We start from the raw sequence: 21,985 nt of genomic DNA, 5'->3' as shown, positions 1-21,985 counted from the left end.
TTCATAGGTATAGATTTGTGACAGGTAGGTATATATTTAGGGGCCCCACCCCAATGCTCCTTGCTATGTTAGTGGCCCCCGGGGTCCCCAATTTGCACTTTCAATTTAGGACTCCTAGTTGCACTTTTCTCTGAAACAGCGACCCCAAAGTTCAATTGTCCCAACGTTTTACATTTGTGACCCCCATATCTTGAAATTCTTTAAATCTGGGGGCCTGAAATTGTAATAACTAGTATCTATGAGGGTCCCCTGTACACCCTGAAAGTTACAGGTCATTGTGACATACAGCTTAGGAGATATGGAGGTTTGTACACAGAGAGCTATGAGGATGCAGAATGACATGCAGACTTTATACACACTGGATACATTTCACAGGCAGATTTTTTTAAAATAGAAATCCAAGCTCGTGCTATGAGATGGGGGCGGGGCTGCCTGTGTCTCCTTCACATGAAGACTGGAACTGTGTGCTCACCTCTGATCAGCAGCAATCCTCTGAATGGATGACACAGAGCACAGAGCAGCCTCACTGAGATCCGTGCATCCGAGGATGAGAGGTGCTGAGGAGAGCTGGGCGGGGTATTCAAATCAGCCGGGCGGAGCAACCGGCTAAAAACCTCTGGGGAGAACAATGCTGTCATATCATGCTACCCTGTTTAATAGTAGAGAAAGGGAAAAGAAAGTTTTATCACTCCTACCATACTATGGTGCCCTGCCACATATAATGTCCACTTATGTTCTCTGAATCCCTATATCTCTGGAAAGGGGAGCTGTATATTAAATACATAATAAAATGTAGGATAAGTGGGGAACCCTTGTAGCTAACTGGCCCTTTTATTGCTTCAGTGCCATCACAAGATACAAAAAACTTTACCTATTAGACCAAGCTACCCTGTTTAATTTCTTTTAAAATTAAAACTATTCTAGTTTTAAACATACATACATTTTAAACATAATGTTTTTTTGCATTGTGGCCCTCGAGTTTTATCCAAATGCCAACAGCAGGCCCCGAATAAAAAAAGGTTGGGCACCACTGACCTGAGACATTAAAAAGTTTTGAAATTCCAATAAGCTAATCTATACCAGGGCGTTTCCTTGAGGCATGTTTTTGAGCGTTATAGATAATGCTCCTTGTAACGTTTTAAAATTAAAACGCAGGGTTAATAATTGTTTCAAAAATAAAACGCGGTATAGACGTTTTCCAGCAATTTAAAGGCAAGCTTTGAAAACGCATGAATTTCAATCATGGGCTTTTTAAGCTTCACGTTAAACGCTGGGGAAACAGTCTGTGTAGACCCAGCCTAAGCAACACAAATATTTTGATCTAACAAAATTCCAGTGAACTCCTAACTCTTTTTGCTTCTGCCTGCTACACTGAAATCTCAACCACTGTCAGCCCTGCCTAGTTTTAGTTTTTGGGGCCATTCATAATAAAAATAACACAAGGCTCTAAAGTACTAAGTACACCCTAAACCAAAGACAAGTGGAAGATGATCTATTTACAACCGAACTACACATGGTCAGCTTGGGACCGGTTCAAAGAATCCCCCCAAATCCAGTCGTATATATGCTAAAGAAACATTAGCTAAAGAATTTTCTGGCCTAGTGTGAAAGTTACTGTCCAAACGTACTACCCCTGTTTTGTCCCCCTCCTACCCCCCTCTGAGGGCTATTTCAATATTGTTTAAATATTTGTTTGTTTGTTTAAAAAGTGTTGATGTTAACCAAGGGTCCACATAACATCATGGACTTTAGGATCATTTATCTATGAATTGGATTAACCCTTATACTTTTGACATGCTCGACGACGCGTATGTTTTTTTTTTTTTGCTAGTTCTTACAGGCATCGCGATGTGTCCAAGATTTCAGATACCTCGATTGAAACATGCTTCTACATTATATATTTTTTCTTCAGGTCCTGGTTGTTATATTGTTATATGGTGATTGTCTTGTATGTTCCCTGGTTCTTGTATGTTGTAAAATTTCCTTGAATAAAAAAACTGATTGAAACAAAAACTGAACTACCAGCAAACAGCTGAATACACTGTTGAAGTGTTTGTACCAATTTATGCAAGCCCTCCCCACAAATATTTGTCAGAAACCTCCTAATTTTCCAATAGTTCATGTTGTTCATGTAGTTCATGTTCAGTACATGTTGAAATGCTCATTCCTATGTAAGGTAAATCACATAGCCATAGCTTTCTCACTGAATATAGTGATGTTTAGCTGTATACACATACATATTTCTGACTGTAGAGAAAATAGATTGAAAGCTGTAAAGAGTCAGTGACTGGGGAGATTGGTTATGTAGACTGTATAAATGTAATGTAAAACCATGTGCAGATTTTCAGCATTTTCAAGGTAATAGATGGTTTGGATATTTTTGTCCAATGCATAATTTGTATTTGCTTTCAGTATTGATTAAATTGATTAGTTTTTTTGTCCTAACATTATCATAGTTTGTTGTCTTCTAAATCAAATCTATTCTGTCCTTGTGTTGATCTCATATAAATCACTAATCCATGTTCCCATGTGTACCTTGACAGGTGATCTTGGAGCAAGATGTTGCTCATGACATTGAAATCCTAACAGAGGATGTCTACGATAATGCTAAAACCCCAACTGAAACTGGCTTTGATAACCCGCTGGCTGAGGTGTGCGGCTACCACACACTGCACTACAATTCTCCTAGCAATCCTTTCTAAAACATATTTCTCTCTAACTCTATTATCTAAGTCTCTAAAAACTGAAATCTTCTGTTTGGCTATGGCTTTGTAGAAATTGTTTTGTGTTGTGGGTTCTGCTCTAGGCTAGCTTTATTTATGAAAAAAATCTGCAGAAGTTTGACAGTATGCTCTAAACTTGTTTTATTTGCCATACAGTAAACCTGTATGTACCACAATCTTTTGTAAATAAATCTATGTAAAGCAGTAACCTTAAAGTCCTTGCCAATAATTAAAGCACAAGTATTCTAATAAGTGATTCTTACACTTTAGAGAGTAAATTAAGTTTTGGCCATATGTTTCCATAAACATACCTATGAAGATATTGTCGAGGGGACAAACCAGCCTACTACATTATCTTCCAACATGATTATTTTCTTTTATGGCACCCTAGGATTTTTAAATAATTTAATTTGAACCTTGGTATTTCTTACCTCAGGTTGTGTGTTGAATTGCAGAAAAAATATGAAAGATGTGAGCGCAGTATTTTAAAGTGCAATGTGCCAAGCAGCTGTTTAAAAACTTGTTAGCATTCTCTGAATAAGCAGATACACCAATGCAAAGCAATTTCATGTTTACAACCCATGATGGTGTTTGTTTTGGCATGAAGTGGGTAATGTTTAATTCCTGCTACTTACATTTAGGTCAATAAATATTTGGACAGACAACTTTTTCTAATTTTGGTTCTATACCACAATTAACTTTAAATGGAACAACTCAGATGCAGTTGAATTGCAGACTTTCAGCTTTATTTCAGTGGGTTGAACAAAAACATTGCAAAAAATGTGAGGAACTAAACCCTTTTTTAACACAATCACTTCATTTCAGGGGCTCAAAAGTAATTGGACAAATTAAAAGGTGAACATAAAATGTTCATTTCTAATACTTGGTTGAAAACCTTTTGCTGGCAATGACAGCCTGTAGTCTTGGACACATGGACATCACAAGATGCTGGGTTTCCTCCTTTTTAATGCCTTGCCAGGTCTTTACTGCAGCAGCTTTCAGTTGCTGTTTGTGGGCCTTTCTGTCGAAAGTTTAGTCTTCAGCAAGTGAAATGCATGCTCAATTGGGTTCAGATCAGGTGACTGACTTGGCCATTCAAGAATATTCCACTTTTTTGCTTTAATAAACTCCTGGGTTGCTTTGGCTGTATGTTTTGGGTCATTGTCCATCTGTATTATGAAACGCCTCCCAATCAATTAGACTGCATTTAGCTGGATTTGAGCAGACAGTATGTCTCTGAACACCTCAGAATTCATTCGGCTGCTTCTGTCCTGTGTCACATCATGGATAAACACTAGTGTCCCAGTGCCACTGGCAGCCATGCACGCCCAAGCCATCACACAGCCTCCGCCATGTTTTACAGATGATGTGGTATGCTTTGGATCATGAGCTTTTCAACGCCTTCTCCATTCTTTTTTCTTGCCATCATTCTGGTAAAGGTTGATCTTGGTTTCATCTGTCCAACGAATGTTTTTCAAGAACTATGCTGGCTTTTTTAGATTTTTTTTTTTTTTTTAACAAAGTCCGATCTAGTCTTTCCATTTTTGAGGCTTATGAGTGGCTTGCACCTTGCAGTGCACCCTCTGTATTTACTTTCATGCAGTCTTCTCTTTATGGTAGACTTGGATATCGATACGCCTACTTCCTGGAGAGTGTTGTTCACTTGGTTTGCTGTTGTGAAGGGGTTTCTCTTCAGCAAGGAAATGATTCTGCAATCATCCACCACTGTTGTCTTCCCTGGACGTTTAGTCTTTTGGCGTTGCTGAGTTCACCAGTGCTTTGTTTTTGCTCATGATGTACCAAACTGTACTTTTGTCACTCCTAATATTGTAGCAATTTTTCGGGTGGGTTTTTTTTTTTTTTGCAGCAAAACGATGGCTTATTTCACCTGCATGGAGAGCTCCTTTGACCGCATGTTGTCAATCTTCCATATACAACCCCCCCCAATCAACTCCAGGCCTTTTATCTGCTTAATTGATAATGACATAACGAAGGTATTGCCCATGCCAGCTCATGAAATAGCCTTTGAGTCAACTGTCTAATTACTTTTGAGCTCCTGAAATGAAGTGATTGTGTAAAAAAAGGCTTTAGTTCCTCACATTTTTATGCAATCTTTTTGTTCAACCCACTGACTTCAAGCTGAAAGTCTGCAGTTCAACTGCATCTGCAACTGCATTCACTGAGTTGTTTCATTTAAAATTAATTGTGGTAATGTACAGAACCAAAATTAGAAAAAGTTGTCTAAATATTCATGGACCTTACTGTATATCATATTCTGGCATTGGGAATCCTCCCTGCTTTAGCATGCTGTACTGGCTTATGTTGGCTGTGGGTAGATAATTAGGTGGTACTGTAGTTTCTTTCTTCTAATTCTTTCTTTTTGATCTTTTTCCACACTTCTGGTAATTGCCCCCATTTTCTTGTTCTCCTGTAGAATGACTACGATGACACAAAGGTGACAACAGACGGAAACCAGTAAGTGTAAATTACCTAGTAAATTTCCTAAATAAAAAAAAAGGAAAAACCCTCTTGACTGTTACTGAACATTATGATTCATGTCTTGGCTGTATCATGGCTTTTAAGGAACATTTTGGGTTCTGAACCTTTGTAAAACTAACTTTACTGTTGAAATGCAGGCATGTTACTTATATCCTGCTGTAAGTGGGAGTCAAATTGCAATTGCAGAAGAGCAGCTAGGAAAAGCTGGGAATTGGTTTAAGATGCCCTCACTCGGTCACCCTAAATCATAAGAAGCCAGTTATTAAGTTTCCAAAAGTGGGGTATCCAATTTGGGTGATAGCTTGTTAGCCTATATTCTCAATAGCAGTAAGTACAATTTTCCTTAGGGTAAACTGCAATATTATTGTAAAGGGAAAGGGGGAAGAACTCATGCTTATAATTTGTATAATTTACTAGGTTTGTCTCCTCAACGGATTGTCTGCGTCAGCTTTCTGAACAACTGAATGGGCTAGTGTCACAGGTAGGTTAACCTTTTCCTTGTGTCCAGAAAACATAACGTAATCCATAATATAATGGGAAACATGTGGTACTCACATATTAGAGAAAAGATAATGCGAGATGGTCAAATTTTAATGTAGTACTGCAAAATATGGATTGAGGGGGGGATAGTGTATATACCTACATCTTTTAGCTGTATTTGATTGTCCACTGTTGAAAATATTAATAAATTGAAAGTCCAGACAAATGTTTGTTTTTGTGTGTTTTTATTTTTATTTTTGAAAAGCAAAGGGAAGGATGTTGGATTTTTGCTGTAGCCCAGGGCTCAGTGTAAAACATTTCCACTCATTTACTATCCCATTAACACTGGATTTACCAAATCAGAAAATTTCTGTAACCAAAAAGCTAGATGAAAAGGAGTGTGGTAGAGTGGATCCTGACTAAACCACATGAATACTGGGACCTATATTGATACCAGATACACTTCACACTGTGTCATTGTATGTAAGGTGGGTTCATGGTATCCTGAGCTCAAAGGATACCTTCAGTTGGGAAGATGTTTTGTGGAAAAATGAAATGACTGTCCTGGACATGGCACAGAGAAAGTAACAGCTGCTTTTGTTTTATTAATTTACAAGTGTTACAGGAGGTGTATTTACCCACAGATAGCTATGTAAACGTTGTCATCTGGCCATTAAAAATCCTTTAATCTATATTATTATTTGTGTGTTTGTACACACTCACACTGATCTAAAAATTATCATGGTTTTCATTTCAGAGTAATTCCTATGTGAATGGGGAAAACATCTCTTCCACAAATCCAGAACTAGAGGTAATTTTTTTTCTATTAGCTGTTTATTATTCTTGGTTGTCATAAATTGCCCTTTTCACAACAATTAGTTTTCCATTGTTTTTTTACTAAAGTAATAAAGTGGGGTTGTATGAGGCATACTTGAATTGAATTTTTTTTTCCCTGCTCCTATTCAGTAGTGTAGGACATCTCAGTCATGCAGGAACACGTCTTTGCACCTGCTTCTAAATCAGGAAATCTGGATGCTTTCTGTTACATCTCCACCAATACTTTTGTGCATAACCCTTGCAGGATTTGTAAAATGTGAACCTTTTTATTATATGATTAGACCAAACACATTTATTTTTTAAAGCAAGCTGAAAAAAAAACGTCAGGTATCACAAAATGCCATTAAACCATAATAATAAAGTATAATATGCAATGATTCTCTGCAAAAGTTTGTATACCCCCTAGGTCCTAATTTTTTGTATGGCTTCTTTTATCATTATTTCGTGCGATAAAGCTACCCATTCTATTTGGCGAAAAAAACCCTCAAGGTTCTGTAATTGTTTTTTTTATCTAGGATGAACTTCATGTATAAGATCTCCCCAAAGTGGTCTAATGATATTATGCTACTAAGGGGTTGAGGTTGTTTAGGTACATTGTCATATTAGAATGTCCAAGTGATCATCATGTGCAGCTTATAGGTAGGTCAAAACAAATTTCCTTTCAATATTCTTAAGATGCACTATTAAATTTGCCATCATTTGGACAAAATTTTCTTTGCCGTGTTAGCTCAGGAATTGCAGAGGGCTACCTCCATGCTTCAAAGTCATGATGGTGTACTCCTTTTCATAAGCTTTATTGACTCATATCCAATTATAATGTTTGATGAAATGGTTATGACCGTACAGCAAAAAAATGTTAGTTTCTGCCAGGAAACCCATGAACTCAACTGTATATGAAGATTCAGAGCTGTGTGTTAAAGATAACAAATAGTACACAGTATAAAAACAATAGTTTTTTTTTTCCCCCCATTGATCAATAATATAACTTTTATAGCCGTGGCAAATAGAAGTAAACACTTTTATCCTTTAAAAAGTTTGCATGAATATGTGGACAATCAATCGATTTTTGTTACTTTTTATTGTTTCCCTTTCCTTTTATCAACTTATCCTCTCTCCCTTATATATGCATGCACAGCAGTCTCGTTTCCAGGATTTGTATACTGCCTTGGACTCCAGTAATTTAACAAACAAACAGCTCAGTGAAAAGATAGAGGAATTGGTAAGAGACGAATAATGCTAACACCTAGAGTCCTGTGAGGTGCATTGCCTTCTATACCTCCATGTTTTGGGTTATTTGATTATTTTGACTGCTATTCTGTTTTGTTGACTCGCTTTAGTCATTCCTCTCTTGCATGTGTATGACGTGTTACTTATGTCCTTGTATGTAGACTTACAAGGACATAAGTATCTATGCTTGGAGAGTTAGCTGTTGCATGTCTTCCTGTGACTAACCTTAAGATGTTTTAGCAATGCAGTCAACTAATTTATGTAATATTCTCTGTAGAAAGTTTTGTAGTTCAAATGATACCCTTTACTGGCTATCATAACATATCATGGCTATCAAAAAACAATCTATATAAAGCCTGAAGAAAGGACCTAGGCTGTCCCAAAGTCTTTTATAGAAAAACTATGGCTTAGCAAAAAAAAAATTGGATCAGGCAGGTTTTTTTTTGCAGAAAGAGACAGAAGATGTAAAAAGTCACATTTACCTGCCTGATTGCTTCCTTCTATTTGGAAAGCACTGAGCTGCACATCCTCCTAGTCCAGCCAATGAAGGTAGAGGAAGATCAAAATCAGGAAGGTACAGTCATTATATTACAGAAGGAACATTGCCTGTCCCCTCAATAAAGGTCCCTGTCTGATTGCAGTTTTTTAAACTTTAGCTTAGTTCTGTTTTATGAAATCAAAAGTTTTTCAATAAATAGTTTTACTTGAACTACAAATGATCTCCACTAATCAATAGCTAACACCGTGTAGGACACAACTCATATGTAATAATCACTGTAGTTAACATTGTAATCTTATTATTTATTGGTTTTAAACATCCTGTTTTACAGTTGGTTTATTTTTTTTCAATGTAATGTCATTTTTATCTAAAATCAATTGTATTTTTTGTAAAATCTTAGGACACATTAGTACTATAAGAGTACAGCGTAATGTGGCACTGATGTCCACGTGTATGTTTAGTTTCTCTTTGTTGCCGGATATATATACTGTCCACTCAACACTTACCTATAAATAGTAAATATTACAACCAGCAAGTCTTGCTGTATTGACTTTTGATTAAGTAATAACAATAGAATACCAAATATAGGGAGGAAAGAAAGAGTGAAGGAAAGAAACTGAGGAGAGTAAGGGAAAAGGGGTGGGTGGGGTCTTTAGTCTAACTGGGCAGTGACCCCCTATGCCATAACCATTACAAAGATGGGTGTGCTCAAGGATTGTCTCAGGTCTGACGTTGCTGAGTGAGCTGAAAGCCTCCCATGGAGTATAGATAACTTCAAGCTTGTCAAGTCCGTCATATAGCCTGGCCGTGAGCTTTTCCATGAGCTGTACCTCCCTAATACGATTGAGTAGTGCTGTTTGTGTGGGAGGGTACTCAGATTTCCAATACTTGGAAATAAGGCATCTGGCCTCCGTTAGTATATTGGCCATTAGAAGTTTGTTGGGTTTGGATAGCTTACGGACTGGTAGTCCCAATAAGTGGGTCAGTATGTCTAAGTGGATGGGCAGTTCAAACAGCTCCTTTTGTAATTATTTACTATTCGCCAGTATGAGGCTGTGAGTGGACAAAACCAAAAAATGTGGTGTAGGGTTCCGACTTCGGAGCCACACCTCCAGAGGTTACTTGTCCTAGGAAAAATCCTATTGAGCAGCTCCGGGGTAAAGTACCAGTACATTATTATTTGATATTAATATATAATTAATTATTATTAATAATTAATTTTTATTAAAGTAAATTTTGAAATTAATATTTTCTGGGCTTGTTGCCATGTTATTTTCTATACAGACCTTAGGTAGGAAGGTACCTAAGATCTGTTGTCACTTCTGCATATAGGCATGTGTCATCACTGGGGAGTTTGACTCCTTATGAAGGGCCTGGTAAATTCCTGAGATCAAGCCTTTCTGGGAGAGCCCACCTATGCATCATCTCTCAAAGGAGGTGGGGGGATAGCAGATCCTTTATCAATGTCTGCGTATAGTGCCCAATTTGTAGGTAACTGTGGAATAAGACACCAGGTACCTCAAATTTTTGGACGATCTTCTTGTAAGACAGGAGTTTTTTCGTACAAGGGTGCACTATCTAAACATAATGGAGAAGCAAGCCGTTGTGCTATGGGCGAGCCATGTGGCATGTTGTACTAGGCCTCCTGTGGTTTGTAGGGAACACTATACAGTTTTGGGGAACCTGTGCTTCTTGTATCCTCATATAAAATCTAGCACTGTTGCCTCCAGTCTCTTCAGAGGTACTGTCTGAAGTGTCTTCAGAGGTACTGTCACCGATAATATGGAAGATTAGCTACAGAACATTTGGTAATAGACATTTTAACCAGGGCTATGTGACCAAAAAAAGTGATTGTCAGTGATTTCCACTTCGTGAGGAGGGATGAAACCTCTCACAGTAGTGGAACATGGGTACTTTTACAAAGTGTATGGTAGGTTGGGACTCCCAAATATTTAAGTGAGTCTGACTTCCAGTTATAGGGGTAGTGGTCTTTAAGATGCTTGACTAAAGTATCTGACTTATTCACTGGTAGGGCCTCCGTTTTGGTTGACTTTATTTTATATCCAGAGAGGGTACCATACTCGTACAATATCTTAGTCTTATTAAGGGGGTGGGTGAATGTCAACAGAACGTCATCCACGCATAGTGCTATCGTGAAATATTTGGTTTTGATAGGAAACTCCTGTAATATCAGGGTGTCTGCGGATTGTAGCTGCAAGAGGCTGTATGTATAAAGCAAAGAGCAATAGTGAGGTGACATCCCTGTCTGGTGCCATTTTTATTCCGAAACCGTGGGGAGTTGGTTTGTGGAAATTTAACTTCCACTATGAGGAAGTTAAGAATATAGGGCTAAGATCGCATTCAGGAAGGACCTCCGTATTCCTACCCATTTTAATACCTTCATCATAAATGGCCAGCTGAGGTGGTCAAAGGCCTTTTCAGCGTCAAGACTAAGAATTACCTCACCAGTGTCCATTTTATTAGGAATCTAATGGTTCGTCTGGTATTGTCGCCCACCTGATGGGCTGACATAAATCCAACCTGGTCTTTGGTTATGACAATGGGCAAATATGTCCCTAGGTGGGGAGGAAGAGTGCAGGTAAAAATTTTTAGACCACTGTTGAGAAGGGCTATGGGGCGGTAGCTGGCAGGAATTTGCAGGTCCTTACCAGTCTTGGGGAACGCTGAAATTTATGAGTGAAGCAATGCTTCTTGGAATTGGGGATACCCCCCGAAAGCTAATATATAGAATATTCATGTGTGGAACCAAAATGGGTGCATATGTTTTGTAATAGCTGTATGAGAAACCCTGGGGGCTGGGAGCTTTATGATGGGGAAGGATAGACATAGTTGCCAGTATTTCTTACCCTGTTATCTGCTTATTAAGGGCTTCAACTACGGAGTTCTCCAGGACTGGGAGGGCACAGTTGTGAAGGTAATCACCTATACGGATAGGTATACTAGAGGCAATTCTTGTTTGGATGTTATGTACTGTAGAATATAGGTACGAGTATATATATACAAGAAGTAGTCCCCGAATAATTGTAGCTATAACCTCTGGGTCATATTGAAGCCTCCCGGAACCATCACAAAGTGATATTGGGGTGGTTTTAGATATTTGATCCCTGACTTGGTATGCTAAAAATGTATCTGATTTGTTTCTTTTTATCATAATACTTCTGTCTGAGATACATCAAGGACACCATTCTGTCATGTCTAGGTCCAGTTTCTTAAGTTGGTGAGATGATAAATCGTGGGGGCCCACGTATAATGCTTGCTCAAGCTTGTGTAAGTCAATTAAAAGGAGAGAATGCTGTTTTATTTTACAATTTTTTAGTTTGGAGGATTCCGCTAAAAAAAGCCCCCTAATCACCGCTTTATGAGCTTCCCACAACATTAAGGCCTTTGAGACTGATTGGGTATTTTCGGGATAACTTACAATCAGTGTGTCTTGAAGAGCCAATTTTAGTCGGCGTATTTTTTTTAGTAAGTAGATATTATTACCGCCTGTGACTTTTCCTACTGCATGTGGTCTCACAGTCTGCTTTCAGGGTAATAGGGGCATGGTCAGACCAACTTATCGGACCATTATCTGTATAGGTTAGGGCTTTCAAAATTGGAGTGTTAACAAAGAAATAGTCAATTTGTATATGAGTTTTGTGCACAGGTGTGTAGAAGGTGAATTACCAGTTGGTGGCACGAGTAAGATACCATTCATCAAAAAGTTGATATTTATGCATAAGTTTGCAGAAACCTGCTTACACACGTTATGTGCTCAGCAGGCTGGAGTTTGGGTCTACCATAAGTCTGTCCAGCGATGGGGTATGAGACAGATTGAAGTCACAGGCTATCAGCAGATAGGTAGGACAGAGTCATGTTTCAAAAAAAGGGAGTTGAGAAGAGTAAGGTGCGTATAAGGTACATAGAATCATTTCCCTTGTCCCTTTCCTTCGCTGAAAAATTAGGAAGCAACCATCCGGGTCTATTACTGATGTAGTAAGGGCAAAGGGAGTGTTTGTGCAGATGAGTATGGAGCTGCTTGTTGCTGGCGGATCGGCCAGGGGGCGTTAGGAACTACCGAAGCCGCTGGAGCCGCCTCCTTGCAGTGGCTCCCCTATTTACTGCGGCCGGCGCTAATTCTTCCGGCGGCACAGTAAATAGGGGAGGCTCCCTGAAGGGAAATCCCTCTCCTCCGCAATGCATACGGAGAAGAGGGATTTCACTTCAGCAGGCGTTCGCTGGTGGTGGGCGAGCCATTATGACAGGTCCGGCCTAGTGTGCTCCCGCCCACCCCATAAATGGCCTAGTGCTTTGCCGACCCCTGCTCTAGACATTCCATCCAAACCAACAGGTCTAACCCAGAGGGAAGAAGGGAGGGTAGGCAAGCAAAAAAACATTTTTTTTTAAAAACAGGCACATCTAAACAAGAGAACTTGCATTGGGGCCTCCTCCATGACCATTAACCCTCCAGTGAGTAGAGCCTGGCGGACAGAAAAGTTGTAGGATATAGTAAAATGTCCTAATGGGAACATGATTGGAGCCACTGATCGGTATAATAAAGCATTATACATAAATTTGGCATGGCTGTACCCAGCCTGCTTACCAGGTTGCATTCAAACATACTAAATGGGGAGGTATATTCTGGTACAAAGGTTTTTATTGAAATAATGTATCGAAATACCAAGCAGAACTTGCCAACAGCACAAACAAAACACATAACAAATAGAAAACAGAAATACAAAACCACTGGGATCCACACAGGACATGTTACATGTAAACTTTACAATAAGAAATATTTTAAAAAAAGAAAAACTCAAATGGTTGAGACAAAAATAATAATAATAAAAAAACAATAAATAAAAATAAAGGGGAGAATGGGGGGAAGCAAGAAGTCCTGTTACTTCAAAGGGTAAGTATATTTCAAATAGAATGAAGAGAAAAAGTTCTCAGGGAAGGCAAATATTAATCTAACCAGGGTTGCCAAACAGCTAAAAATTGATGTATGTAATGAGTATCATTAACAATAGCAGTAACTTTTTAATCAACCATTGTACCATGCATACGATTCCTAAATTCTAGAACAGAACAGAAGAGAACAGAAGTTTTCAAAGCAGATGCAATAGTTTGTTTGGTAGCCATAAAAATGTGTGTAATAAGGGTGGTCGACTTCCTATCGACATTAGGGAAAGGAACATGAAACAAAGCATGTAACAGATCTTTACCTAAATTAAAGCATAGAACAGAGGTGTCCCTCTAAAACAATTTGGCAACAAAGATAGAAATGCACGTGCTATCCAGGAAGGAGTTAGATATCGCCTCACAAGAACTTTATAAGAGTTTTCTAGAACAAGTACATTTCTGGAACTTTTGGAAATAGTGTGTAATAAGCTCTAGGTATCTCCCTCAGTGAAAACAAAGGAGAGTTCCTTTTCCCAAGCCGATAGATAAGATAAAGGTTTATTAAACCATGAAGTCACAAAACAATCTTACAAAAAGGATATAGCACCTGTCGTATATGGTTTATCGCTACAGATTTGTTGGAACATACTAATAGTCAAAGGGAACTGAGAATCAGGAAAATCAAGAAAAAAATAGAAATAAAGTGACGTATTTGCAAATAATGAAAAAGTTATTTAATAGGTATTTCGTACTTCTCCTTAAGAAAGAATGTATCCCCAAAGTGGAAAACATAGAACCAACAGTGGTAAGGTTATGTTGGGTCCACCATAAATATTAAGTTTTATTGACAAGACCTGATCGAAAAACGGGATTATTGAATAAGTCCAACAATGCACAATCTACAGTGATATGTTTCGCTCTCTACCTAACTGAATCCTATATCTTTAACATATGTACCATAAACTGACTCACATCTTTAGATCTAGAAGATGGAGGGCCTCAGATCAGATTAGATAAAGATATCAGATGTGCAAAAGTTGCTTCTATAAGCGCCCATAAGGGACAGTATTTGTTATGGATAGCATTAACAGGTGTTATTTGGGAAGCATTATAGTAGGAATACAAATGAGGTACTCCAAGACCACCTGACAGATTAGGCAGAAAAATTTGATTCGAAAAATTCCAGATCCCCAAACAAATCTCAAAACCTTTTTTTGTAAAATCTGACAAACATTATAAGGAAAAAGTATAGGAAGAACCCTCATTGGGTAGAGGATCTTGGGCAAAAAAGTCATTTTAATAGCGTGTATTTGTCCGAACAAGTAAATATGAGGCATTCCAATTCCAAGATTTCAAAAGAGGACAAAGTGACCTAAGCAGAGGAACATAATTAGCCTAAATAAATCCATAGGATTGGCGACAACTTGAATACCAAGAGAGGGCAACATTTTGACCCATTGCATGGATAGTTAGCTCGGAGGATATCCATATCTACAGAAGATAAGGACACATCTAAGGCCAAGGACTTTGCAGGATTAAATCTAAGACCAGAGATGGTCTCATAGTTGGAAGAAATCTGTAATATTGAAGGCAAAGAAACATGGGGGGGGAAGTAATATATACCAAAATATCATCTGCAAATAATGAAATCCTATGGGTATATTGTAAAGTTTGAAACCCTGGAACATCCTCATTCTGTCTAATACATGCTGCAAAAGGCTCCAGTGCCAGAACGAAGAGCAACGGAAATAAAGAGCACCCCTGTCTGGTGCCTCAAGCAATGGTAAATGGTTCAGACGTATAACTACAGTATTTAACTATTGCGGTTGGACAGTGCTAAGTAGCTTCTATCCATGAAATAAATGCTTTGCCCAAATTCCACTCATGAATTTTAGGTACTGCCATGATATCGAATCAAAAGCTTTATTCATATCCAAAGAAAGAAGCATAAGCTTTTGATTGGGTTGTTTAGCTAAATAATTAACAATGTACAATGGATACTATCAGAAGCTTGACACCCAGGTACAAAGCCAACTTGACCCTTATGGATCAAAGAAGGTAAAAACCCATTCAATGTATTAGCCAATACTTTAGTTAGAATTTTAAGATCTATATTGAGCAGCACAATGGGCCTATAATTTGCCCAATTAGGAAGGACCATATCCAGTTTAGGGATCATCACCACCTGTGCCTGTAACATAGCTAATCCAAGAAATCAAGAGGATTTAAACAAATTATAGAGAGTAGTTTACTGTGGAACAATTTAATCAGCCTTTTTTTTTTTTAATAAAAGAGAGCTGTGAACCCATCTGGACCACACCGTTTACCAACTTTAAGTGGTTTAATAGCAGCCAGTACTTCCAAATCAGTTATATCCGCACCTAATAAATCTGCATGTTCAGAAGACAATTTTGGAAGATGCACCTTCCACAATATTACATTATTACGTTGAGATGGGATGCTTCTTAAATGATCCAGAAAAAACAGCTAATTCCGCCTCCAATTTACTAAACTGTTGTGTATGTTCACGCTTTGCATCTGGTTGCATGCCGAATTATTACACGCATAACTGCTTTATAAACATGCCATAGAACCATAGGAGAAGAATCACTGCCAGAATTCAGTCTGAAATATTCAGTAGTTTGTGCAATCAAATCAGATACTATGGGAGAGTATGATAGAGTATGATAGGGTAGGATATGAGTATGATAGAGTATGATAAGAAAGAGTCATTTAAACACCAAGTAGTTGGGAAAGTCATTGGAAAAAAAAGGAGTTACACATGTCAACAGGGTCATGATCAAACCAGGCCATGTTCCAGAATCCATCACTTGTGGAAGAAGAGTTTTAGAAACGAATATGTGGTCTAAACAAGAGTAAGAGGAGTGTGGATAGGAAAAATATGTGTAATCTCTCGCCACAGGATGACAATCCCTCCACACATCTGTCACTCCCAGATCACATACAGTGAGGGAAAGAAGTATTTGATCCCCTGCTGATTTTGTTTGCCCTCTGACAAAGAAATTACCAGCCTTTAATTGTAATGGTAGGTTTATTGTAGGTGTGAGAGACAGAATAACAACAACAAAAGAACCTTCAAAAACCCAGTGCTCAAAAGTCAGAGCTTGATGTGTGTTGTAATGAGTGAAATAAGTATTTGATCCCCTATCAACCAGTCTGGAGACTGGGTAGTCCACTTGAGGACCTTCATGTGCTTCTTCTTGATGCCACTCCTTTGTTGCCTTAGCCGTGTGTTTTGGGTCATTGTCATGCTGGAATACCCATCCACGACCCATTTTTAATGCCCTGGCCGAGGGATGGAGGTGCTCACCCGAGATTTGACGGTATGTGGCCCTGTCCATTGTCCCTTCGATGCAGTGAAGGTGTCCTGTCCCCTTAGCAGAAAAACACCCCCAAAGCATAATGTGTCCACCTTCATTGACGGCGGAGATGGTGTTTTTGGGGTCATAGGCAGCATTCCTCCTCCAAACACGGTGAGTTGAGTTGATGCCAAAGAGCTCATTTTAGCGCTTATCTGACCACAACACTTTCACCCAGTTCTCCTCCAGATAATTCAGATGTTCATTGGCAAACTGCAGACGGGCCTGTACTTGTGCTGTCTTGAGCAGGGGGACATTGCAGGCTCTGCAAGATTTCAGGCCTTCACTGCGGAGTGTGTTACCAATTGTTTTCTTGGTGACTATGGTCCCAGCTGCCCTGAGTTCATTGACAAGTTCCCCCGTGTAGTTCTGGGCTGCTTTGTTACCATTCTCATGATCATTGCAACTCCACAAGGGGAGATCTTGCATGGAGTCCCAGATGATAGATTTTCTGTCGCTGGTGTCTCCGGCCCAGTTGGCATCCACATATCCTGTTAAGGTGCTTTCATCGTTCGCTGGTAACTTTAGCTTGTAGTGCAAAGTCCCTTTAAGGTAGCGAAAAATTCACTTTACAGCATTCCAGTCCATCTGACTTGGCATTGAAACCTTTCTGCATGGGATTCCAATAAATGCTGCAATGTCAAGCCTTGTAGCAGTGGTAAGGTACAGCAATTTCCCTATTGCTTTCCTGTACTGAGTATTAGTTGTAACAGGCTGTCTTGGCTATTCATCTCCTTCAAGTAGTTGGTTTCCATGGGAGACTTTACTGGTTTGGCATTTTCCATTCCCAATGTTTCAGTTATTTCTTGTATTTTATGTCTTTGGTTCAGGAGAAAACTGCCATCTTCCTCTCTCTCAATCTGGATGCCGAGGTAATTCTTTGTCGCCAAGATCTTTGGTCTCAAAGTGCTGATTTAGGGATTTCAGTATTTCTGCTTCATCCCCTTCTTGCTCAAAACAAATCAGTATATCGTCCACATAAATAAGCATCTAGATCCATCTGCTTGCCAATTTCTTTGTGTATAATGCAGGGGTCTGCTTTACTTCTTTGAAAGTCCTGTTGTGTAAGTACTTCATTTATTTTTATATTCCACTCTCTGGCTGCTTGCTTTAGACCATATATACTCCTGTGAAGTTTGCATACTAGGTCTGGCCTTTGTTCATCTTTGAACCTTGGTGGTTGTTCCATGTAGATTTCTTCTGTTAACTTGCCATGTAGAATTGCAGTTTTCACATCAAAATGTTTCACTTGCATTTTCCTTGTGGAGGCTGCTGTCAGCAGAGTCCTTATTGTAGTGTGTTTGACTACAGATGCAAATGTCTCATCATAGTCTTTTTCATATTTTTGAAAATATCCCTCGGTTACGAGTCTTACTTTGTATCACTCAATTGTGCCACCTGCATTGTACTTCACTTTAAGAATCCATTTACAGCCTATGGCTTTCCTTCCAGGTGGTAGTTCTGTAATTGTCCATGTTTCGGTGTCATGCATGGATTTTTATCTCTGCCTCAGCAGCTTTTATCCATTTGCTGGCTTCCCGTTCTGAAAGCTGAGATATGTCTTCCCAAGATGTAAGTTCATTGGCACTGGCAGTGCTTGCCTTGTATGAGAAACCTACAGGTGGTTTACCTTTGTTTTCTCTCATTGATTGTCTCGGTTTTATGTCTGAGTTTGCTTGTCTCTGCTCTTCAGTACTGGTAGAGCTTATGTGTACATAGTCTCACCTTTTCCTTCACTATTTTGAGGTGATACAGATGATCATCCAGCTTGGCACTTGCTATTGTTGGCTTGCCGTCCAGGATAGAATACTGGTCACCTTGGAATTTTACAGTGAGTCCTCTGGCTGTTAGACGCTTCACAGATAAAAGTCCTCCATCTAGGTCAAGAACATAAAGCACATCTTTCACTTGTATAGCTAAATTGTGTCCCACATCATCAGTGCATACAAGGGTCCCGTGCCCATATCCTTCTGCATGTATTTTACGTTCGTCTGCAAGATAAAGTTTCTTTGTTATTAAGATCAAGTTCTGTGATAAAACTTCTATCATTTGTCATGTGACTGGTTGCCCCTGAGTCGATGCACCAGCCTTGACATTTATGGTTGTCTGTCACTTTAAATGTGGCATTCCAGTTTCCTTCCCATGGATCAGAGATTGTGGCTTTGACCTTCTGTTTAGTATATGAGGGATTCTGTCCCATTTGCTCTGCTTTCCATATAGTACAGTCTTTCTTTATGTGTCCCTGTTTGTGGCTGGAAAGCTTCCTTATATTGATCTCTGCGTCAGCCACACTTTCTCCCTTTCGGGGCTCTGTTCTGCCTGGGCCGCGCCGGGTCACTAGGCTTTATCCGGTGACTGGGCCCATAACCTGTTGCAGAGAAGGATTGCTGGGCGCAGTGGAGTCATCCCAGAAAAGCTATTGTGGGTTAACAGAAACTGTCTTTATTGGAACATGCATGCAAAAACGAAAGGTCTCCTTACATGGTGAATGACACAGGATATATAAAACACATCATAGAAAAACAGAAAGAGAAAAAAAAAACACAAGTGAGCATTAGTAACAGTGACATCTAGTGTTATATTTATGAACTGCAGTCAATCCAGCAATAGACTAAGCTGTAAGATGTTGTACCCCCCTCATTTCTGAGGATCCTACTGTGGAAAGACCTCTTGGTGTAGTTAAAACATTAAGGCTTATTATGTGAAACAATAGGTGTATATACTAGGTATCTGAGGCATACCGTGAGTCCACCGTGAATGAGTTCTGGAGAGAAGAGGTCCCCCTCAAAACATCCAGGTGTCGAGGCAGTAATGGTGTAGACCTTTAGGATGATCGCATTGAGGGGATTCACGGTGTTGTTGTCTCTTCTTGGATTTGACCACCTGCCACTCAGAGGCAGTAGTTGTGAAGGTAGGTAGAGGGTCTCAGCCAGAGATTGTAGGTCAAGGGATTTTGTTTGTTGCGAGCTGTCAAACTGAATAGGTTGCCCCAGCGATATGGTTTGAAAGCGCCCTTTACGGTAGTAAGAAGGGGTTGTTGAGCCCGTCTACGTTGCAGGGTGGCCCGAGGAACATCTGGATATAGATGCAGCGTGGCGCTGTCAAAATCTATTGTGTTTATGGCCACTCGCATGACCTCTTCCTTTATCTGGAGATCATGTACTCTGAAAATAACACCTCTGGGTCTAGATGGTGACCTGGGAGGGCTGGGGGCTCTACGAACCCAATCAAGCTTGATTACTTCCGTACTAGGCCAACTCGACTTGTAGGTCCAACGCTTGAATGTCTTCAGGTAGCCCCGGATTCTTATTTTATTTCTGTGCCCTTTGTTATCCACATCCTCAAGGTGAAGCTGCAAATTACGCATAGTTGGCGCTTGTGTGGAGATCTGCTCTTGTAGTTGGGTAACTAAGGTTTTGGTAGATTGCAGGTTGTCATCTACTGTGTCCACTTTATCTGCCAGGTGGCAGAGGTCAGTGTGCAGGGAATGGATCTTAGCCCGACAGGTTTCCTTCACTTTGGTAATTAGAAGGCCGAAATCCTCTTTAGTAGGCATGGCTTGCAAGTATTCTTGCCATGTGAGAGTGTTAGAGAGGTCAGCCTGTAGTGGGGCATCCCTCACATCATGAGGGGTATCTGTGGCAATGGTGAAGGCTGTAGAGGCCCTGGATGTGAAAGAGCAGGCCTTTTGGAGGGAGCCTCCGGGCGTTGGAATGCTGCAGTGCTGCCTGATGGTGTTCAAATTCTTCACTGGTGTCATCCAAGCCATGCCCTCCATGTATGTTGTTTCTCATGTGATCGCCGCCCTATGCTGTTTGCCTTGGTACCTATGGGATCCTTGGTGCACCACGCTGGCATGCAGGCACATATCATGAAGGAAATTGGGGGCGGAACTTTTTTTGCTGGACAGAGAGTCTACCTCTAAATTCTATACCATACTCTCTGGGCAGAGAGAAATATCATTCTGTATGCAAAAACTTTACCGATAAGTTACAATATAATATTGTAAATTACAATATAATAAAGTAAATGGTCTTTACTTAGGAAGTAACCCAACTAGACTAATTACAATTATTAGGTATGTTTCCCTCCGGTATCTGAATGAATCTGCTTCATACAAAGTCTTCAAATGACACATTGCAGTTTGCATTTTAGACTACTGACTGGCTTGTGTGCTGCTTTACATCAAACCTTCTAGACTTTGCTGCATTCTGTGTGCAATGTGTGATTTTTAATTTCCTTTTTTTTTTTTGTATGCTATATAGAAACAACAGAACCAAGAAGTAATGGAGAAGCTGGACAAGGTAAAACTAATTCTAGTAAACGAAAATGTTGTACCTGTTTTATCTTTACATGAATTTGCAAATCTGATTTGTTTCCTCCAGGAACGAAAAGAGTTTGAGCAGAAGTTTTCTAAGGAGCAAAGCGCACTTCGGGAACAGCTGCAGGTTAGAAGCATAACCTGTCCCTAAAAAAAATTACATATCTGCGTACAATTGTATTCTGATCACCATTCCTTTAAAAAAAGTTATACCTGGTAAGTGTTTGTTCACAGGTTCACATCCAGACCATTGGAATTTTGGTATCTGAAAAGTCTGAGTTGCAGACCGCTCTGTCATTTACACAACAGGCAGCACGTCAGAAAGGAGGTATGCAGTTTATTACCTTCATATCCGCACAATAAATGATACCGCTTTTTGGCTAAACTACTACTTAAATTTTTTCAAATAAATATTTGCTAGTTAAAGGTGCAGTTTATAGCTTTCTAAAAAAATTCTAAAACCCTAATTTTCTCAAAACCCCATATATCAAAATGTCTTGATGAGCAGGTCTCAGTCTGCAACAGTGAGCATCTGCATCTGCATCCACCCTAGGTAAAGCCTACTTGTAATGCTGAACCTCTTAAACAAAATAACTTGGATTTAATAAGTTTAAAGGGGTGGGCCAGGGACAGTAAAGCAGGAGAGGAGGAATAAGAAAAATGGAAATAATTTAAAAATGCTGATAGGGTAAAGGATGAATCAAGGCAAAATATAGGCAGACTAAACATCAGATTTATTTATACTGTAAGCCCTGTTTTTCTTTTATAAATTGCCATAAACCTTTATTCTGTCCCTATAGCGGAAGTTGAAGATCTTGTCATGCGGTTACAGTCCACCCGACAGAGAGTAACAGAGTTGGAACGAACACTGTCCTCCTTTTCTGCTCAGCAGAAGCAGCTAGAGAAGGTAATAGTGGAACCAGACGTACTAAAAAAAAAAAAAAAAAAAACATTTGTATGAATCTCATCATACAGAAATTTTGTATTTACTTTATTCTTTTTGGCTTTTTTTTTTTTTATAGCAAAGGGTAATATCCTATAATATTCAACCAGTTCAGTCAATAAATGCTGTTTCGTGAAGACATAGGCTATGAGTTACCGCAAATTTCCTAATCTGTTG

The 21,985-nt window shown here is 39.4% G+C and overlaps 2 protein-coding genes across 9 annotated transcripts in view; one reads left to right on the top strand and one right to left on the bottom strand.

The window, feature by feature from the left end:
• GOLGA2 (golgin A2) overlaps nt 1-21,985 on the top strand; it is a 61,807-nt gene that overhangs the window by 19,414 nt on the left and 20,408 nt on the right. For 4 of the 8 annotated variants that reach the window (XM_072430540.1, XM_072430537.1, XM_072430539.1 and 1 more), the window contains 9 exons: nt 2,544-2,651; nt 5,158-5,198; nt 5,640-5,703; nt 6,460-6,513; nt 7,675-7,758; nt 20,810-20,848; nt 20,930-20,992; nt 21,100-21,193; nt 21,666-21,772. In XM_072430540.1, coding sequence (XP_072286641.1) covers nt 2,544-2,651; nt 5,158-5,198; nt 5,640-5,703; nt 6,460-6,513; nt 7,675-7,758; nt 20,810-20,848; nt 20,930-20,992; nt 21,100-21,193; nt 21,666-21,772 — 654 coding nt within the window. The remainder of the gene's footprint in view (nt 1-2,543; nt 2,652-5,157; nt 5,199-5,639; nt 5,704-6,459; nt 6,514-7,674; nt 7,759-20,809; nt 20,849-20,929; nt 20,993-21,099; nt 21,194-21,665; nt 21,773-21,985) is intronic. The other 4 variants (XM_072430543.1, XM_072430542.1, XM_072430538.1 and 1 more) reach the window with 3 other exon arrangements.
• Nucleotides 21,653-21,985, bottom strand: part of DNM1 (dynamin 1) — a 140,644-nt gene continuing 140,311 nt past the window's right edge. The window contains exon 22 of the transcript XR_011923393.1: nt 21,653-21,793. The gene's annotated coding sequence lies outside the window, so the exon portion shown is untranslated. The remainder of the gene's footprint in view (nt 21,794-21,985) is intronic.

The sequence above is a fragment of the Pyxicephalus adspersus genome, chromosome Z (genome assembly GCF_032062135.1).
Source record: "Pyxicephalus adspersus chromosome Z, UCB_Pads_2.0, whole genome shotgun sequence".
NCBI classification, from domain to species: domain Eukaryota; kingdom Metazoa; phylum Chordata; class Amphibia; order Anura; family Pyxicephalidae; genus Pyxicephalus; species Pyxicephalus adspersus.
Note: the sequence above shows the minus strand (reverse complement) of the source record. Positions and strands in the feature narration are given on the sequence as shown.